At 41.1% G+C, this 22,068-nt stretch overlaps 1 protein-coding gene across 1 annotated transcript in view; it reads left to right on the top strand.

Annotated features, from left to right (window-relative positions):
* The first annotated feature begins 6,661 nt into the window (after window positions 1-6,661).
* The window catches only part of JMY (junction mediating and regulatory protein, p53 cofactor), a 70,117-nt gene continuing 54,710 nt past the window's right edge, over window positions 6,662-22,068 (top strand). Inside the window, exon 1 of the mRNA XM_080362739.1 lies at window positions 6,662-7,593. Within this exon, the coding sequence (XP_080218865.1) occupies window positions 6,688-7,593 (906 nt within the window). The 5' untranslated portion in view covers window positions 6,662-6,687. The remainder of the gene's footprint in view (window positions 7,594-22,068) is intronic.

Below are 22,068 nucleotides of genomic sequence, written 5' to 3'. Positions count from 1 at the left end.
CTTTCCTCCCTCAGACCAAAGAAACAAGAGCATACATGTTTATGGGAGATGCCAGGATCACACACTAAAAAGTGGTTGTGGTGGGTTGACCACGGACACCAGGTGCCCACCAAGCCACGCTATTACAAGGACAAGGGAGAAAGAAAATATGATGAAAGGTTCTTGTGCTGAGATAAGGATAAGAACAGCAAGTACCATCACAGGCAAAACAGACTCGACTTCGGGAAATTATTTTTATTTATTGCCAATCAAATGAGAGCAGGGTAATGAGAAATAAAAACAGCTCTAGAGGCACCTTTCCTCCACTCCTCCCTTCTTCCCGGGCTCAATTTCACTCCTGATTTCTCTACCTCCTCCTCCCAAGTACGCAGGAGGACGGGGGATGTGGGTCGTGGTCAGTCCATAACACGTCTCTGCCACTCCTTCCTCCTCATGGTCTTACCCTGCTCCAGCATGAGGTGTGTGAGCTGCAGGCAGGTATCTGCTCCACCATGGACCTCCATGGGCCACAGGGGACAGCTGGCCTGACCATGGGCTGCACCACGGGCTGCAGGAGAGTCTCCTGCCCTCCTTCTCACTGACCTTGCTGTCTGCAGAGCTGTTTCTCTCACATATTCTCACTCCTCCCTCCTGACTGGTTGTGCACCAGTTTTTGTCATTTCTTAAATACATTATGACAGAGGCACTACCACTGTCACTGCTGGGCTCAGCCTTGGCTAGCAGTGGGTCCATCTTGGAAATGGCTGGAACCAGCTCTGTTGGACATGGGGGCAGCTTCTAGCAATTTCTCACAGATGTCACCCTTGCAGCTTGCCCCACTACCAAAGCCCACATAAACCCAATACAGTGGTCAAAAGCTAAGTGGTCTTCAACCCACTTTTTTCACCCAAAACGTAATCTAGATTTCTTCAGGTCAATCTTTCTCCATACATTCAAATTATTTTAGTATAGGCCTGGTGTGATCTTGCAGACAGACCATGATTGTCAGGCTATAGACCGCTCCATCAGTATATGAGGGACAGAGAGTTTGGAACCTGTAAGGCTGCTTAAAAACATCTGAACTGTATTCTGGTCATATGTTCCACTGATTAATCAGAAGGCAGACCGTAGTCACTGTCACAGGAACTATAATTTCCTTTTTTTAGATTCATGTAGGTATATTGTCTGTTATAACTCAATGCTTGTTCTGTGGTTTGTGGCTTCCCTGCCTACTTACAAATGTTCTCAAATAAGTTGAATTGTGGATGTGGCTAAACATATTGCTTCCTCTTTCCTTGAATAATATCTTCCTATGCTCCACTACTGTCATGATATTGCTGTACAGCTCAGTACACTGTATTTAGAGCCAAGTAAACTTTTTTAGATCAATATTTTGAGGAATCTCAAAATATTATGGACTTTTTCACTCTTTTCCTTGAAGAAGATACCACGTTTGGGGAACTGTTTGATAAAATAATTTTTGTGTAATTATGATATATTAAGCATGATAAAAAGTTGTGGTTTTTTGGTGTTTGAGGGGTTTTTTTTGTTTTGTTTTGGTTTTTTTTTTTTTTTTTTTACATTGTAAGTATTTCTTGTATTTTTGCACTTGAGACAAAAAACAAGTACTTTGAAAAAAACCCTATATTTCTCAAAGCTACAAATTGTTCTTTCTGTCATCAGGATCATTTTCACTATCCCCATGCACTTGGGTGGAGCACTTAAGAATATGGTTTCTGTAAACAAACAAGTTGAGAAATTGTTTTGTAAACCACTAAAGAGAGCTCCAAACACCATCACTCCGAACTCACTCAGCCTGCAAGACAGGATTGCTCCAATTGCCTCTCTCATTGTGACTGGTTTTTTATCTACCACAGAGATTTCTGATAACTTTCACGCAATTTAGTAAATTCTTATGAGAATTTTCCCACTACAGTGACAAGTTTAAATGGGAAACTTCTTTTTTTTATCATATCAAGTTTCAAAGAGGGATTCTTGAGTATTACCAACATAATTTTTACTCCACTAAGTTCACTCTAAGTTTCACTTAAACAGAAAATCTAACTTTGCCAGTGTACTTTTTTGGTTAAAACAGAGAATATGAACTTTTATGAATTATTCCTTTCAAGGAAAGACAGACATATTTAAACTACTGGGTCCTCTCAGAAGTAAGCAAGAGATTACATTACATGTTCAGTTTATCACACATTTGTAAAGCTTACCACACAGTATTAATGCCACGTTCTACAACTGCAATAATATTTCGCTGCAGGAAATTCTTCAGTTTAGAGCCAGCATAAATATGCAAAGTATACAGTTTTCCTCCGTAAAATAGATGAGCTATTACATGCACTGCAGCTATACTGGTTCTGTTGTACAGTGCAATTCCTTGTCCTTGGAAAGTATCCCCAATCTCTTATGTCAGAGATGTTAAGAGCAGGCTCTTTCAGAATTTAAAGTGCAGATACAACTATTACTAGAAAGTATGCTTTTGGGCGGATGTTGCTTTGCTACTAAGCCATCACAAAGTCAATGGTGCTTCCATGCATCCAGCTTCTTGTTTCACTTCACACAGACATACTCTCAAAAATACTCTCAAGACTTTTGCTAGAAAGAAGACTCTCACTAACAGCAAACAGACATTGCTATTTGGCTTGCCCACATTAAAATTTGAATCATACTGTCAACAGAAACCTAATAAAAATGCTTGTCCAGCATAGCTGTGTTAAGCACAATATTTAATAGCAATTTCAGGACACCTAAAATTACTTGTGATCTTGTGGTTCTTTGAAGCATGGTATTGAATATCCTCCCCTCTTCATCTTGACTACTGTAAGGAATTGTGCAGCTGGTTAACTGAGAATAGTCTTGTCTTTGGACAGAAATCATGTTACAACAGCAGTTGTTTGGAACTGATCAAGCTTTAAATCAGGCTTTGCAGATGAGACCAGGTTTTCTCAAAAAGGCTTTGTACTAAAGCTAGTTTATTCAAAGTGCTCGAAGATTCACATCCAGAAGGGTATAATTTCAGTTCAGTCTGCCACCGGTTGCAGGAGTCACACACTAGATGCTGGAACGTTTGTACAAACACTTAGAGGAGTATTTCTGTTCTTGTTCACATCACTAGCATATAAAAGACAATTTAGGCAGCACTAGGTGAGATCACTTTGCAGTGGTTCAGGTTATTCAATCCACAGAGGACCCAACCTTTCACACTCAGCAATTACCAATCCACCCCTCATATGTGCAAGTAAGTACATACATATGTGCAGTTCCACACGGTTTCATCCCACCACCAGCCTGGTTCTGCATTTATTATGTATGGATCTGTCTAGGCAGACTACCTTTTGTGCTGCAGCTTCCTTGTTCTCCCAACACCAACCTGAAGTGAGATCACGTCTGAGAACCAGCAGACACAGGCTCAGTGAAATGATACTGTAAGGCAGAAAAAGCACACAGTGACTCCTAGAAATTTGCAAACCTACTCTTCACTGGCTTACTAATTCAGGATCTTATTAAATATTGCTGCTTGGAGACTGCCCAGGGACAGAAATGACTCAAAGTACTTCCTGCCTCAAAAGTTCTGGCGCTTGACCGAGTTCTTACAAAAAAAATAGGACATCAATCAAATTCCTAACCTTACATTTCAGCTCACTAGTGACAGGATGCTTGTGGCTCTCAAAAGGTTTTGGCTCTATAAAATGTAATAATCTAGCTTACTGGCTGAGTAACTGCTACTTCCAACAGCCTTGTTGGTGACGTTAACTACACGTCTCACGTGTATAGTTTCCACGATAGTGATGGGATCCTCATGTGCTGAAGTGCCATGTCCTGGCCAGCAGTGTGGCAGCATTTCCCTTCCCTCCAGACAGCTCGGGTTTTCTTCAGAGACACTTCCCAGTAGTTCTTCAGTTGCTAAAACCTTGTCACCTTTTAAAAGTGTAGGAATCAATCACAGGTCAGGCTGACTGAGTGCTATCTAAGCCTCTTCTTGGGTTATGCATAGCTCGTCAGTCTTAACAATGTGAAGGGCAGGCTTTTCAAATATTGGTGAAATATCTGACCTATGCATGCCCCCAATACAGAGTTCATATGAAAGCTACTCAGTGCTCCTTGATAATGTGATTTTGAAAAATTACTATTTCCTTCCAGGATTTTCTCTAAGGGTATGATTTTGTCAAAATGTAATAGCTGTTGAGAGCTGATGACACAGCTTTTCTGCCGCATGAAAAGAAGCCTATCAGAAAACTGATTGTAGCTGAGTGATTCAGATGTGCTCAGCCAGATCCCAAATGTTACATTTACTCATTATCTGCTTTAAATCACACCTGCTTGCCCCTCTGCTAACTGAGAACAGTCAGGTTAACACTGCTTCAAAGACCACAGCCTCTACTGTAACGTACCTGAAATACTAAGACTGATCCTTTAGCTGATGAGAAATTTTGAATCCATGTTTAATTCTCTTAAGCCTGGAGATACAGACACACTGTTGAGTCTTCATTGCTTTAATTTTTATTTGATGCATTACTAAAGACAAAATTGGATTGCTGCTTACATTCATCTACTGAAAATTTGTTTTTAAATACTTAGCAAAAAGAGACGCTATTTCCTTCACTAATGCATTACTCGCTTGCTTGTTTGGCCACTTCACATGGGGTATAATCAAATCTTCAAGATCATTTCACAGGTGCTTTGATCTGATGCCTAAATTTACTGTAGCAGAAAAGAATGCTGAGATGTACAGCACACATCACCCTTAGCTCTAGAATGCAGATATGGTCCTTCCTCTGCACGGTGAGCCATAATTTCCCCTTTTTTCTAACAGCTGTGACTTTGTGTATTCAAGACACAACCTTGATTCTTCTGCATGTATGAGCTTGCTTTGTTAATGGCCAAAGAACGTTTGGCTTGCCAAAGGCCCTCCTCGAATACTTTAACCTCCAAGGACAGGATGCTAGTCAATACAGTAAACTTTAGAAAAAAGCTGTGACTCACTCTTGCTTCTCTGGCAAACTCAGCCAAGAATGTTTTATTTCCCCAGTGCTTCCTCTAATTTGGAGAAGGACAACAATGTCACAGATGGGCCAAGGCATATTGTCTACTGATCTTATTTTTTATGCAAGTATTTTGGGATTGTTATAGCAAGAAATACTTTTTTTCATTTATGCAAGAGGAGAAATGGAATATCCCAAAGGGCACCAGGAAACTGGCCCTTGGCCTGAGAATTGCAGGTGGTTAATCATTCCTTTCAGACATGCTTATTAGAGCTTTCTGTACAAGATTACGGTAACCAACGTGCTCTGCAATACACCTGGATACCTTGCAGAGCACCGCAGGCACTGCCAATTCTTAAGTAGGACTGGCCAACATGAGCATAAAATGCTGCATCTCAGCGCTGTTCAGTTATAAAAGTACACAGTTGCCATGAAAGCTATTTCAGAGCATGCCTTTGTCTCCAGTGTCATCACAGATGCTGCACTCTTTTTGCAGCCTAACAAGCGCAAGCACCTGGTGCATGGCGTGCCACTAGGCACTCTTGATGACAATCTTTGAAATACTTTGGTTTAATCTCTAGACAGAATTAAGTCACACAACTAAAACAAGCTGCCGAAGCACCAGATCCTTTCCTATTAACCATGCAGGAAGCCACTTTACGGGAAATGCAGGAACTGATCCTGTGTGGATATCACTTCCCTGTGGGAGGATTTGTTGCCTGGATGGACCTCCATACTTAAGCCGCCTGTCAGCCCTGTGGCAGAGGCCTTGGGAAGCAGCAGTAGCTGCGGGCTCGTGGGGAGCCGGCAGGGGAGCTGCAGGGCAGGCGGGCCCAGCCCAGTGCGCCTCACCAGGCTGACAGGCCAGAGCCGCGGCAGGCAAAGCCAGCGCTCCGCAGAGACCGTGTGTCCTGGCGAGCGGCGGCGCAAGCACGGCGGACGAAGAGGCGGACGAAGAGGCCGACTGCACGGCGAGCAGCCCGGCCCCGCGGCGCTTCCCCCCGAACCGCCCGGCCCAGCCGCGCCCTCCACAGCCTAACGGCTCCGGCCGGCACGTGCCCTTCCCGGCGTGCAGCGCGCGGCGCCCGAACGGCCGCGTCGTACGTTCGAAGGCCCCGCCCCGCCCACCGGGGGAGCGCGAGGAGGGAGAGCGGGAGACCGCGAGCGTGGCCGGCGGAGATGGGGCGGGGCGGGACGTGAGGTTCCGCCCTTCTTCCTCCGCCGGAGAAACCGCGGCGACAGCCAATGGGGAAGGCGTCCCGCGGCCGGGGGGCGGGGCTCCGGGAGGCCGCGGGGCGGGGCTCCGGGAGGCCGCGGGGCGGGGCCGGCACTGAGTTGCCGCAGCGCCACCGCCGCTTGTAAACAGATCCTGCCCCACGTGACGCGCGCCAAGTACCTGTACGGGGGCACCGGGCATTGTCCGCCGCGGCGGCGGGTCGGTGAGCGAGGGCGGCGGGATTCCTCGGGGGCCGGCTCCGAGCGGAGAGGAGGTGGTTGGTCTCCGTCCTCCCTCTTCCCCCCAGCCCTCCCGCCGCTCCGGTGGGGATCCAGCGCATCCTTCCCCGTCCCCCGGCCGCTAAGATGGCTGATGGTGGGCAGTGAGGCGGCGCGCGGGGCTGCGGGTAGCCGTTGCCAGCCGGCGCGCGGCGGGGCAGGCGGGGGTGGCTGACGGGACGGGCGCGGGGAGGGTGTGTGTGGGAATCCGCGCAGCGCCATGTCCGCCTTCGCCCTGGAGGAAACGCTGGAGGCCGACTGGGTGGCCGTGAGGCCTCACGCCTTCCAGGAGCGGGAGAAGCAGAAGTTTGTCTTCATCGTGGCCTGGAACGAGATCGAGGGCAAGTTCGCCATCACCTGCCACAACCGCACGGCGCAGCGCCAGCGCAGCGGCTCCCGCGAGCTCCGCCGCAGCGGCCCTGCCGGCGCCGAGGCCCGAGCAGCGCCTAAGGCCGGCAGCCCCACGGTGCGCAGGGGCCCGGCCTGCGGCGCGGACCCCGGCCCGCCGCGGGGCTCCTCGCATCCTCGCGCCGAGGCGGGGCTGCGGGGCTCCGAGCGGGGCGCGGCGGCCGAGGCGCTGCCGAAGAGCCCCCAGCGCGCCAAGAGCAGCCCGGCCCGGAGGCCGCAGCGGGGCCCGGAGGCGGCAGGTGCCGCCGAAGAGATAGAAGTGCTGGAGCTGGGGAAGGAGGAGGCGGCCGCTGCGCTGTCGCTGCCGCCCTCGCCGCTGCAGGCAGCCGAGACGGCCGCTCCTGAGGCTGAGCCCGCGGGGGAAGAGTGCAGCTGGGCCGGCCTCTTCTCCTTCCAAGACTTGCGGGCTGTTCACCAGCAGCTGTGCTCTGTGAACTCTGAGCTTGAGCCCTACTTGCCTGCCTTCCCCGAGGAGCCCTCGGGTATGTGGACGGTGCTGTTCGGAGCTCCGGGGCTATCCGAGCAGGAGATGGATGCACTCTGCTACAAACTGCAAGTTTACTTGGTCCACAGCTTGGATACCTGCGGCTGGAAGATCCTTTCGCAGGTACTCTTCACTGAGACTGACGACCCCGAAGAGTATTATGAGAGCCTGAGCGAGTTGCGACAGAAGGGGTACGAGGAGGTGCTGCAGCGGGCCCGCAGGCGAATCCAGGAGGTGAGGTTACCACATGGTCCAGATACCTTCACCTTAGTGTTAACTTTTTCTTACTTCATGGCGTGTTCTTTGGTTGTTTTGTCTAGCTGCTTCTCTCTACCTTTGCAGAACAGGTTGAACCATGCAACAAAAGAAAGTACAGGTAAACTGTCTAGGTAAAAAAAAAAAAAAATTGAAAATCTAGGCAAGAGAATGAGGCTTAACCTTTCCAAGGTCTCCAGGGTCAGGATTTAAGAAGGTGCAGATTTCCCTTAATCATCTAAGTGTGCCTCAGTACTTTCTTCTGTGCGATGGAACGTAGTTGTTTGTGAACAAGGATCTGATGTATCTGGCAAGATCTCACTCCCAGATTATTGTTCTTGCATTGCTTTGCAGCAGGATGTGTTGGATGCTGATTTTTGCTGTTTAAAGGGAGGTGTTTATTTTGACAGTACAATTCAGGCACTTGAGGCCAAAAAAATTTTAGGTTACCATAGGTTGCTGAATCTGGTATTTCAAATGAGAGGATGTTTTCTGTTGGAAACAGAGTAACTACAACTTTTGTTCATTTGGTAAATTCTTAGAGTTGGGATTTTAAAAAGCAGGCTGTCTAGTCCTAGCAAGTATTTAATGTGTTGCCATTGCTAATATCTGACAAGACTGGGATGTTTCTGAACTCTCATCTGTTTTTCTCATACCGTACTATTTAGACAAAAGTAGTTGAGGAAGTTCCACTAACTTCCAGCATCAGTGTATGAGAATTTTTTAACATCTTTGCGGACTGAGGTTTATGAGGATCCAGATTTTTCCAGAAAAAAAAGGAGAATTTTACAGTGGTTTTTATATTTCGATGGCCTTAATCCAGAATATACCAGGATCTGTTTAGGTGTGACTATGTGTAGGAATCAGATTATGGAATTTCTTATTTTTGCAAACACTGTCTAAGTTATATTGTATGGATATAGATCACATTTGGCTGCTTCAGCTGCCTACATATATCTTGCCAGTGTAGTGTGTTCAAAGATGTGTAGTGGTGAATGTTTTTTCCTTACTGACTCTGTATCTGCTTGTTGTCTGCTTTGATTGCGTAGTTTTGAGTCTTTTTAGGCTGAGCTTTTGCTTAGTGACTGGAGTTACAGAGTATGAGAAAATCATTTGAGCAATGATGAAAACATAAGAGCATCCAAGTGTAATACGGTCAGGTATGAGTTTATTACCAAACTGTTGTGGTAGGATATATCATTGTGATTTTTCCTATATTTTTCTGTTTGTTTCAATTTTTTTTAATTTTCCCCATGGCTATTTAAAGGGCTGAATTAATCCTTGTTAATTTTGAAATACAACTGATAATTAGTTTAATGGTCTTCTGCAGTAGTTTTAGTTCAGAATATACAAAAGCATATTGTTTTCTGCTTTTTTCTCTTTGACTGCATGAATGCTTGGGAACATGTGCTTAGATTCACTTAGCCTTCAGCTCAGTAATTTGTATAAGGAGTTGAGCAGGACAAGAGAAGTTCCTGTTAAACGTGTGAACTTTGGGAACTGTGTACCTAACTCAAAGCGTGTGGTGTTTCTGAGGAAACACTAATTTGGAATTACTGTGCAAGAATTACAACTTCTGTTTTGTTAGCACCAATACTGTTTGCAAAAAATATATTGGTTATCGATAAGCAATGCAGGCTTTATCCATCAAGATCTCTAAATTACAACATCATATTCTCTGTTAATATTCAGAACTTGGTGCAGACAAAATGGCAGAGCCTATTTGTGTATTTGACTACAGTACAACCTTAGTTTCCCATAGTAACCAACCCAGTAGTGTACCTACAGTCAGTACAGCTGTACTTCTGTTATTGTCAGTTGTGTAAATTGAGCCATCTTTAATTAAAGATAGTTCATGTTTAAGAAACCAATAGAATGACCTGTTCTTTCCCTTTTGGCTCTCAGGTTTCTCTTTTCCTTACCTGTTAGTGGTTTACTTCATCCACAGGAAATGCCTTTCTTTTAAGCAAATACTGATATTGTCATTGCAATTCTTAGCAAATGGAGCAATGGATGATGGGTACTGCTCGGTATTTCTGAGTTAAAGTTTTTTCATACTTTGAAGAGAACCTACTGAATTAGTGTTTCATCTCTCACTTTAGTTTACTTTTCCATCAGTGCTTGGAAGTTGAACTGTTGGCTAATTCTGCCTGTTAGCATATTGCAGGAATGTTGTATTCTTGCGATTTTAAACAACTCTACTTCTTACAAGAAGTTTTTGAGACAAATGAAAGGGATTGAGCAGTTTTGGAAACTGAAATGGTATCAAGGAGCATAATGAATGTGGAAGATCTTCATTAATGCAAAATTGTGCAAAAAACAAGTTTAAAACTCCAAGACTTTGGCTTAACGTATAAAAATATGCTTCTGCAGTTTATAGTTATTTAATATATCTCATTTTTCTAGAACACATTCTTCTGTGCAGTTAGATATTGCTTGCAGTTTCTGTTGATTATATTCTTTGAGGTGGAGAAGTGAAATGAGCAACAAAACCTCTTGTTCCTTGTTTCAGCATCCCCTACTTGGCCATCTGTTGCTTTCCATAAGTTACACACAAGCAAGTTTATTTTCACAGCAGTTAATAATTGTTGCTCTTTGTAATAGGCATTTTTATCTCTGTCTCAATAATAAACCTTTAATAAGCCAGAAGAATGTTGCAAGTAGAAACAGATCCAAGATGAGGAAGAAAAATAGTTGTAGATGAATAGCATGACCTGGAATTAATTTCTTCTGCATGATTTGCAGTTTTGAAATAGCACATATTTGATTTTTTAAAATAAAACTATTAATTCTGGAATAGCTTAGGAATTTGTGTTAATTTGTGTTGAACTGAAACCTTGTATCTAAAGGAGTAAATACTGTTCTACCTTATTTTTAAAAACAAATAAATGCTTGTCCAGATCCCTTGTTCATTAAGTTTTTGCCTGTTTAAAAAATTCCTTGGATGCTCAGCTCAAAGTCTGAGCTGTGAGATGGAGACATGATACAGACTCAGTTAATGACCAGATAAAAAGATGCTATTATTACAGCAGAGAGGATGACATCGAATCCTTATTTGGGATTCCAGCTTCTTGGCCAGTATTTCCAAAACCTTAAACTTTGCATCCAGAAGGCGGAAGCAGGACTCCTCTGTACTCTTGTTCCTGCCAGTTTCCTGTCCATGTTCCTCCCCATATAACACGGGAGGAGTTTTTCTAGGCTAACCATAACATGCTTGTAAATTTTTGTGAGTAAAGTAATATCAAAGATGATGTCATGCTTCTGTCAATGCCCTGTTGGCAAAAGGTTAAACGTACTCATAGTTCTGCTGAATAAAATGTGGTGTTAGTATAAACTATGATTAAAAGGGTTTGGTGGCTTAGTCACACCAACAAACATGTTCCATTGCGTGCTTATTCTTTGCTCTCGCATAGCAAGTTGTGAGTTTCGGAAGCCTATCTTTACATTACATGCCTACTTCAGCATCTTTGGATTAATGGTACCTGTGAATCTCTCTGTTCCTTATAGCACTTAATTGCCATGGTAGTCTGAAACTTGACAGATGACGGCCTGCAAAATCTTGAATGCCATTTATAAAACTAGTCAGACATTTGCTTTCATTTTATCTGTACAAATCTATGAATTCTGGTATCTGCAGGTAGACCTTCAAAGACCATTCTGCATCTCTGTTCTATGTGTGTTTTTAAATACTTTAATAGAAAAGTTCAGAAACACTTTTTAGTGATGATTAAATTCTGAAGAAATACCGAGAGCATCTTGTTTTCTGTGGCTAGGCCATACTGCGTTGGGAATGAGGACCTACTGATATTTTAAATCTCCTTGCTCTGTATAGTGGAATATTTTACGATGCACCACAATAGCCCTGGGAACTTTTGTGTTGGTTGGCTCAGTTTTCTTTTGAATCAAAGGGTTAGAAAGGTTAAGAAAAATCAGCAGAAACAGATTTTAACTAGATTGTTACAGTAACAAGTTGTATGAGAAGAAAAATGTAGGTTTCCTGACAGAAATTTGTATTGTCATTTTCTTCTTAAATCAGTATGTATACAGTCTTTTCAAATGACTTGCACAACTTTAAAGGGGAAGTGTTGTTTTTTTTCAATGAATTAAATATGATAGTCAAATCACAAAAATTGTTGAGTGATATAGTTATAAATTGTGGGCAAGGGTACTGTCACATATTTCTGTTTACATCAGAAAAGGTTATTCTTTTGTTGAACCTGTCTTAATATTTTAGAGAAAAAATAATATTCAGGATCATCTCAGTAACTCAGATAATTTTATTTCCTTGCATTTGACTATGTGCATTCATTTCTAAGGTAAATGTGTATATAGTATGTGGTGGGGCGCTGTACTAAAAGTGCAAGTTTTCCAGAGGTAAGGTGACCTCTCTATTCAATGATGTACTGCTAGGCACAGTGTGATTTTAAGAGAGATTTCAACGTCAAACTCGTAGATAATATTAAACACTACGAAGAAGTATTCAGTGTTTCAGTAATACAAAAAATAAATGTTAGCAGTAGTGTTTCCATCAAAACCAATGTAATATATTTCTACGCAAGCAGCGAAGAAAACTGGATCCTGTATGTTAACTGGAAAAGCTAGATTTAGAAGATATATATGGTGTCTCGGTGGAGAAGAGAACACCAGTTCAGTTTGGGAACTGAAAATATTAAAATGAGAGATGCTGTGGATTTTTTAAAATTTTCATATTGACATGAAGTAGAGCAGAGTTAAGACTAATGCTGAACATTTGGGAAATCCAACCTACTTTTGTTGGAAAGCTTCTTTTTGTGTACTCATTATTTGTAGTGTTAACATTTCTTTCCTGTAAAACTGTTTTGATTCACTTCTAAATGCTTTATAAATAGGCTAGTTAAGTGCTGTACCAATCCTGTATGTTAGTACTGACCAAAAATATAAATGTCAGCAGCTGTAGGGCATGCTAAGTAGACTCCAAGTTCTTAGGAGACACGTGATAATAGTACTCTGGCTAGTACTTGTGTTGCTGTCCAACCAAAGATATTTTCTTCCTTGTCAGCAGTCATCTTTGTATTTACCAAATTTGCAGCTGGAGTCATTAGCAATTATTTCTGATTGTTACAAACTAATCCTATGCTAATAAATACTTGAAAGGCCCAGCATTTTAAGCGTTGGATGTTCACACCTGACTCTTTCTGCAAGCATCAAGCCCAATAGTGAGGATCCTGTGATACATTCTCAGATAAGCAGAATTAAAAGTGCAGTGGTTCACCATTTCCCCTTTTCTGCAGATAATAAAAATTTAAGTCACACGAGTATTTTATTTACAGTGTTTCAGTGAGTTTCTGAAATATGTTCTATAAATGTAAAGCCATGTTACAAGTTAAACACTTCATGATGATACCTGATACTACTGGAAGTTGTGGAAGTAGGGTAGAGAGGGCTATATCACTTGGGATTCTTGAACTGTCGCAGTAGCAAGGATAATTAAATACACAACTGCTTGCTCATATGGTGGACTCAAATTTGTTGAAAGCCTAAGATGTGATTACACAGCATTTTAAAATATGTGCCTTAAAACGGCTTCTCGGAATTCTGTACTTACAGGACATTTGACCGTATTACCATAGAATTTGCTTCTCTCTTTAGTCTGACTATTAAAACCTTTTAAGCCGTAAGCAATATAGCAATTTACTTTTAAATTGAAAATCTTGTGTTTTATCTTTCATCCATTTGATATCTTTTTGAGTAAATGTTTGGGTTTTTCTGACTGCCTTTCCCTTTTACTTCTGTTTAACAGGTAGCAGCAAATTGTTTCAGAGATTTATAGACTTGTGATCATAGGTTAATTAGATTTTTTTGTTGTTATTTTCGATCTTTTTGTGTTGTCTCTTTTCTTGTCTAGGATACCTCTTTTGGATTTAAAGCTTTTTTGGTTGTTTTTTTTTTTTTTCTTTTTACAGTGCACTTATGGCATATATATGTAGATAGACTTCATGAATTGTTTTATTAATGCCTTCTTAAGTCTGAAAAGAGCTAGCTGAAGATGATGGAACACAACTGTTGTATCTAAGAACAGCAGAATGTTTAAATAATGTACATTTCTTCAAAACATGTACAAATGATATGTACACAAAGGAAAAGACATCTGCTTGAAAAATTAGGTCTTCATTGACAGAACTTAAGTCTTACATGAAAAATGAGAATACATTCTGTTGAATATAGCAATACTGTTTACTATGACCCCTAAGTTAGTAAGCTTAGACTTAGTTTTTAGGAACTGAAGGCAGCAGCTTGCTAGTCTCATGGTTAATTTCTTTATCCAAGCACCTGTGAGGTAAAAAAATGTATCCTCTGTTTAACTCTCTGAACTGGGATTGGAGAACCATTTCAGCCTTGTAGTTGGGAGAATATTCTGCTGATGAGATTATTGCATTTGATATTCCCCTTCAGAATTTGAATTGTTTTGTTTTCCTAGATGTAGAGGTACACTTTCTTCTATTTTTTGTCTTAAGTTATTCTAGTTGATACACAGTTGCAGCATTTTCATATGCCAGAACATTTTGAAGAGGTGTGTACCACCTATGTAATAACCACTCTGTAATCCATTATGCTCCTCAGGATTCACAGCTCACTTAATGTCATAGCTTTTAGAGGTGGTGTTGGGTTGTCTTTTCTTCATATTTACCTTTGTCTTCTTGCATATTTTTTCTCAATTTTTCCAGCATTATTTTATTTCCCTTCAATTGAATGTCCTGCCTTCAAGTTGATGCCTTTTAAAAGTGCTTTCTTAATCAGGTCACTTTTTTCCCCCTCTGTTTCTGATTGAGATACTTTTACACAGGCAGGTTTAGAATTGGAAAGCAGACTCTTTCTAATCATTTAGTCTTTTACATTTCTTGCTATAATATGAGAAAACACTAATTACAGATGATCAGTGAGGCTTATGTTGTTCTTATATATGTAAATATTGCTACCACAGAACTGAAGAAGGCACTGAGAAGCAGAGTTTTTTCAGAAATGGCTGCACCTACTGTTTTTCCTGTTTGAGGAGATGCTTTCAGGGACCCATTTTTTAATATTAGTAGAAACATTTGTTGTCGATGGATGATCTAGGGTTTTGCTTGTGACAAAGCAGTATTTAGATCACTTAAAGAAAAGTGTGATTTAACGGAGTTCAGTGGCAAGGCTCATTCTATTACTTACTGCATGTAGGAAATCTGCCAAGCAGAATCAGGCTGCTGCCCAGCTGCAGCTCAGGCCTTCACCTCCTTTGGATTCTGCACCAAACTACTGCTGGTTTGGCTGGGAGGGCAGTCGAGTGCACTCACCACTACACACCATCGCAGTCCACCAGGAAACTCCTGTTACTGGCAAGAACTTCAGTCAAAGTGGGGACTCGGTCCAACTAAAAGGGCATCTGCGAAACCTTTTTTGTCTTTTCAAGAGATGAAAACTTAGCCGAAAGGAATGTAGTAGGGGAAGAACGAAGATAGGATAGCAGCACAGGAGAAGAGGGAAGAGAATGATGATACTCTTAAGATACATATTGACTAACTCAATGATGTTATGTATACGTATCTGAGCTGTTGCTCAGACTGCTATCTGCTAAATGGGGGTTGGCAATGGAATAAGGTGGGATTGTGGCATGTTGAACCTGTTGCTTCAGCAATTGAGAGTATCTTCTGAAAAGGGTCAATTCTCTTCCTCCTTATTTTCTTCAGAGTAGAATCAGCTGTTAACCCTTTGGTGATATTATAGTTCTACCCTGAGTCTATAATGCCAGAATGTATATTTTTTAGTACTACACAAAAGCAAGAGAAGCAGTTGAATGTGAATTGAACTCCATAGAGGAATCTGCATGTAAAACATGTTTTGTGTTTTTGGGTAACTGGAGTAGTCAGGAGTTGCTAGTAATGTAACAGTTACATTGTTTCTTCTCTTTTTTCTTTTTTCCTTTTTTTTTCTTCCCCAGAAAACAAACAAACAAAACCCTAGTTAAAGTAAAATAACTTTATTTTTAAAATACGCCAAAAGTTACTTTTCATTTACTGCATACTGAAAGCTTGTAAATAAGATATTCTGCTGTTGTAAACATTTTCCTGTGTTAAAAATAGAGGTCCAGAAGTCTTGTCCTGCTACTGGTGTTCAGCATGATAGTGCTCTGGGGAAAGAGCCTATGGGCTAACAGCAGCTGTAGGTTTAATCATGTACCATATACAGATCTAGATTACAAGACCAAGTTTTGAGGAAGGGAGTCAAAGTTAATCTACATTGCAACAATTTATTTGTATTACTTATACATCTTGCATAGTACTAACTTCACTGTAACCACTCAGAAGATCTTGGATAGTTTACTGAAAATCCTTGCTTTAAATACAGTGCTGTTTAATAGCAAACATGCAAAAATGTTTTAAGAACAGTGAAAAAAGCATTGTTGTGCTTTTACAGGAAGTAATACTATGATCTCATTAGAAATCTGGTGGTGCTATTTACTAGAATACAGGTTAGTCTTTAATTATTGAAGCCCTTGAGTAACTTGAAGCAGGATTATAAAACCAAATAAAATAGTCCAAATATGTTAGGCTTGATATGGGATGGTCACATAGCATCTTCCAGTCATAAGCTGTATAAATTAGTAAGGGAAATGTGTTTTTCTTTGAATTAGTTTGTTGTTGAAACTTGCCTGTTTTCAATTTTCTGAAGAATTTGGGCCTGAAACATAAACTGTTATTAGTTTGTCTGAAAACTTTATGAAGAATTTTAACACACGGTGGTAGATGCTAGGTTGAAAAGTCTCCACAAGTGTTTCCTTGTTTAGTAGCTCTTGCTTGCCAACTCTTTCCATTTCTATTAGTAACCTTGTTAGAGGCTCATTAGTGCAACTGGGATTATACTTTTGGATTAACTCTTCTGATCATAGGCAGGAAGGTGTTTTGATGTGCAGAGAGCATCACTATAAAGCCCATTTTTGAAACTTGTGATCTGGAGCTGTTCAGGGTAAATGTAAACAGAATACTGGTGGTATATCTGCATATGACTGCTCACCAATTGCAGACATTTTGGCAAAGCTCGCTTTCAGTTAAAAACCTACTACTGATAAGATCCTATCTCTGGGTTTCATTTCTATCTATTATTTTTGTGGTATTTATGTAGTAAAAGTTACAGAATCACAGAATGTTAGGGATTGGAAGGGAGCTTGAAAGATCATCTAGCCCAATCCCCCCGCTGGAGCAGGAACACTTAGATGAGGCTACACAGGAATGTGTCCAGGCACGTTTTGAATGTTTTCAGAGAAGGAGACTCCACAACCCCCCTGGGCAGCCTGTTCCAGTGTCTGTCACCCTCACTATGAAGAAGTTTCTTCTCATATTTAAGTGAAATCTCCTGTGTTCCAATTTGTACCCACTGCCACTTGTCTAATCATTGGTTGTCACCAAGAAGAGCCTGGCTTCATCCTCATGACACTGACCCCTTACATATTTACAAACATTAGTGAGGTCACCCCTCAGTCTCCTCTTCTCCAAGGTAAAGAGCCCCAGCTCCCTCAGCCTTTCCTCATAAGGGAGGTGCTCCACTCCGTTCATCATCTTCGTGGCTCTGCGCTGGACTCTCTCCAGCAGTTCCCTGTCCTTCTGGAACTGAGGGGCCCAGAACTGGACACAGTATTCCAGGTGTGGTCTCCCCAGGGCAGAGTAGAGGGGAAGGAGAACCTCTCTCGACCTACTAACCACCCCGCTTCTAATACAGCCCAGGATGCCATTCGCCTTCCTGACCACAAGGGCCCAGTGCTGGCTCATGGTCATCGTGCTGTCCACCAGGACCCCCAGGTCCCTTTCCCCTACACTGCTCTCTAACAGGTCATTCCCCAACTTACACTGGAACCTGGGGTTGTTCCTGCCCAGATGCAAGACTCTGCACTTGCCCTTGTTACATTTCATTAAATTTTTCTCTGCCCAACTTTCCAGCCTGTCCAGGTCTCGCTGGATGGCAGCACAGCCTTCTGGCTTCTTTCCTTCAGCCAGTTCACAGTTCACCTCACTAGCCGATCATCCAGACTGCACTTCCTCAGTTTAGCTGTGAGGATGCTGTGGGAGACTGTGTCAGATGCTTTACTGAAATAAAGGTAAACCACATCCGCTGCTTTGCCAAATTTTTTACAAAATATATGGTTTGTTGTTTTTTTTTTTTTTTTTTGTCACTACATATGTGGCAGACAAACATCCATTCAGAAAAAAATGTAAATGCTTGGGGGACTTTGTCAACAAGTTGCTCCTGGAAAGTGTTATAAAACACTTCCAGTCATTCAGCAACCTTTTTATTTTTTCCTGAGAGTAAATTGTGTATCTCTGATTTCATAAATGATAGTGGAAATTTTTGTTTATTTTATGCTAGTGTTATAATACTTTCCAAAATGCATTTGTAGACAAATGTTTATATTACCTTCTTTTGGAAGAAATGCTATAATATTGGTGTGAGGAAGCTGAATGGCTTTTTTTCCTTTGAAAAAACTGTTTAAGTAATCAATTAGCATTTGTTTGTGATGATTTGTGGACAACTTATGTGGGTCATCTCAAATTAGTAGTAATACAACTTTTCACATGACAACATTGCATCATGACATATTTTGATCTACTTTAGGGAGAATTTTAAAGATTTTTCAATAACATAGAATCTTAGGTTATTATAGTAGAAAGAATCGCTCCATGTTTTCTGTTTGAACCCCATGCTTAAAATAGAACCGACTTTGATTAGGGTTTTTTTTTTTAACAAATAAGCAAATGAACTTTAAATAACACTGTGTGCTTTATATCTGTTTTAAGGAAATTAAAAAAAAAACAGAAAAATAAACAAATGTATTAATTCAGTTGTGAAACTACTGAGGCAAAAATCTGTAGATCAGTTTTAGAAGTTTCTGAAAATTTATAGTCTTTCTACAAATAATACCTTGGCCTCAGAGCCCAAATTCTTCAGTCTTCAGTAATGTGGTATTTCTTTATAATCATTAGATGTCAGAATTTTAAATTGTACCATTCTATCACTTTAGAGCGGTATAATTCAGCAAAAAATCCATATGTGGGAGTTTAAAAAACCCCATACTACTTGGAGTATTGGAGCTGTTCTAGAAGATCCGAGTTAATAGATAAATGGTTTGTATTATTTCAACTGTGTTTTATCATGCTGGTTTATCACACATGGATTTTTTTCTCCATAACATTTAAACTGTGTATCCTTTCCCCTTAATTTCTCCGTGACAACAGGAATACAACCGACCCAAATGGGTAACACCGCAGAATGCAAGTCTATGTTCACTTGATACTGATATTTGTCTGCTTTTGTCTTAAATATTGTGCTGTTATGAAAGTAGTTCAGTGGCTTGTTATTGACATGGTGTTTGCTATTAGAATAAGAGGAAGAATTGTGTGAATGATACAGGATTTCAGTAATTTCTTGATATCTTACTTAGCCTTTTGTTCGTAATCGTGGGCTGTAAATGTATTCTTTCTGTTGAGCCTTTTGGATGTTGTATGGAACTTCTAAATAAAAAACCCAATTATGTTAGCTTAGAAACTTTAAAAATTACATTTAGTCATTTGTAATGCTGTTTCCTTCTTAGATCTGCCTTTCCATGATTTCACCATTGTGCAAGGTGTTGTAAAGGTTGAAACAGTGTCGAGCTCTGCCAGCTTTGAGAAATTGCATAGAAGGCTATTTGAGTTAGCTGTCAGCTGATGTCCAGGTTTTAAAGGCTGTTCATCAGCCGTGTTGTTGAAGGGAGCTGAAGAACTGGATGATCACCTTGCTAGGGCTCTTAGAGCTCAAAGGGGTGGATCCTATAGCTTTCTGCCCACACACTCCCCCTCCCTGGTTCAGCTTTGTGTTTATTCCTGTTATGTTCTTTGTCCTTGTGGTGTGCTGATTCAACTCAGTAAACCTCAGTGAATTAATACAAAAGTAACTACAGAAAGAGCTTACTGCCAGACGCTCAGTTTGTTGAAAGGTCTGAGAAATACCAAAGCCAGAGCAGTGGAGGTAGAGAGCACCTGAGAACAGAAGGGACAAGAAACTGGGGTGGAATTGAAAGGAAAGAGGGGATGGCATCTGGAATCTGCTTTTCTTAGAAGCAAGTCATTCAGTCAGCTCAGCTTTAAAAAGTAAATTCACATGTACTAGTGCTTTGAATCTGGTATTGTCACAATGCTTTACCAACTTTGAGTTAGATTTTTAGAAGTCTAACATTAGATTTACCACGCATTTGAGAATATCTGCTACCATGCCAAATGCATTGTAAAACTGGTAAGAGTACTAATTCGGTGCTGCTGATAAAGATTCAGAGGAGCTGACTTCAGAGTGAAATGGATTGTACCTCTTAGGTTTTTTTTTCTTCCAATCAAATTCTCACCTTTGTTTTCATAAAAGAACATTTTCTTTTTAGCAGAGTGGGTATTTTACTAGGCCTGTGTCCTGGAATTGCAAACTTTGCACAAAGAAGGGTTTTAAGAGTAGCACTGTAATACCTGGTAAGTAAATGTATTAATTGTATGCAAATATTAGTTTGTTCAGACAGTTGTCAGTTTTGAAGCTCTTGAATATGTTTGTCTGACTAATAGCATAGTTCAGAAGCACACAAGAGGGTCAGTGGACCAAAAGGTAATGTATCTTATGGCACAGCATGAACACTTATGTAATATATGTTCTCAGTGTTCTGGCTTTGGTGTTTTGTGTGCGCACATGTGTTTGTTGACTTTTTTTTCTTCAATCAGACTTCTGCAGAAAAAGGTTACTTAGAACTCATTAGGATGCATAGAATAAAACTCTTTGCCAAGCCTTCAGGGTGAGGTGTTACCTAAAAGTCTTTTTGTTCAGTGTTACCATGTTCCAACTGATCAATGATTCACAAGTGACTTTATCTTTTAGTTATTTTGCCCCTTTCCAAGAGGAAGGAGTCCCAGAGTGCCATAATAACTTTGAAATACAGTAAACATATCTATTTTATTAATCCAATTACATTACAATGTAAATACTTTTGTGTTACTAATAGCAGAGAAAAAAATGCCAAACACTCCTGTACAATGAGCACTCCTGTGCAATTAGCCCTTGTTTGCTATTGTTGTGGTTTAACCCCAGCTAGCAACCAAGCGCCACGCAGCCTTTTTCTCCCCATCCCCCATACAGGGGGATGGGGAGGAGAATGAAAAAAAGACAATTTGTGGGTTGAGATTAAGACAGTTTAATAGAATAGCAAAGAAAGATATAATAGTAATAGAATATAAAACCCATGTGATTTCTGTAGCTTATTTGTGGCAGTGCTATTCTAAGCAATACAGTAAATTCAAACAGTTCCTGTTTTTATAGGCACTCATTTGACATTAGAGTGTAACTCAGGAGTGGCACAACCACATCACAGAGTATGCTAGTGTGATCAGATGAGTACTGTCTTAAAATAAAAACAGCTTTACCATGATGTTACACGTATTTGTCTTGTTTACAGAAAAGGAGATGCATAATTTTTAATTGTCAACATCTCCCTCTTGAGCTTTCAGAAGAGATCTGGTCTGCAATACATTGTTGTCAGAGTTGGCAGCTTTAAGCCTGAGCCTTGTGACATTCCAGCAAGCTATGTATATACATACAGTTCTGCTGAGATTTCTGTTTAGAATATCGGGTGGGAGGAGAGAAGCTGCATTGTTCAGTAATGATGCATACATGGAAATAATGATTTGGCTCTCTTGGCTACGTTAAAATACTACTTCAATTTTTCTTACCCAGTTCAGTTCTTTTCCATTGCTATGGACTTGTATTACACATAGCGTATTGCAATGAGATGCACTTTGGTAGGCAGTGTAGCAGTGTAAATGAACTTCACAAAAGTAATTGTTACTGACCTAGAAGCTGTTAATCTAGGTATAAACGAAGATAATTGACATGAATTAAAAGAGGCCAGGCAATCTGCAATGTGCTGGTCTTAGCTTTCTGGTGTACTATTGTATAGCAGGTTGACCTTGGATGCCAGATGCCCGCCAAGCTGCTCTATCAGTTTTCCTCAGCTGGACAGGAGAGAGAAAATATAATGAAGGGCTCATGTGTTGAGATTAAGATGGAAGATCACTCAGCAGTTGCTGTCATGGGCAAACAGACTCAACTTGAGGAAATTAATTTATTGCCGATTAAATCAGAATAGAATGAGAAATAATACCAAGTCTTAAAAACATCTTCTCTCCCCCCTGTCCCTTCTTCCAGGGCCCAACTTTGCTCCTGATTTCTCTACCTCCTCTGACCTTAGTGATGCAGGAGGATGAGGAATGAGGGTGGCAGTCAGTCCACAACATGTAGTTTCTGTCACTTCTGTCTCCTTACAGTCTTGCCCTGCTCCAGCATGGAGTCCCTCCCATGGGAGACAGTTCTCCACAAACCTCTCCAGCGTGGGTCCTTCCCATGGGCTGCAGTTGTTCACAAACTGCTCCAGCATGAGTC

Source organism: Nesoenas mayeri, assembly GCF_963082525.1.
Source record: "Nesoenas mayeri genome assembly, chromosome: Z".
NCBI classification, from domain to species: domain Eukaryota; kingdom Metazoa; phylum Chordata; class Aves; order Columbiformes; family Columbidae; genus Nesoenas; species Nesoenas mayeri.
Note: the sequence above shows the minus strand (reverse complement) of the source record. Positions and strands in the feature narration are given on the sequence as shown.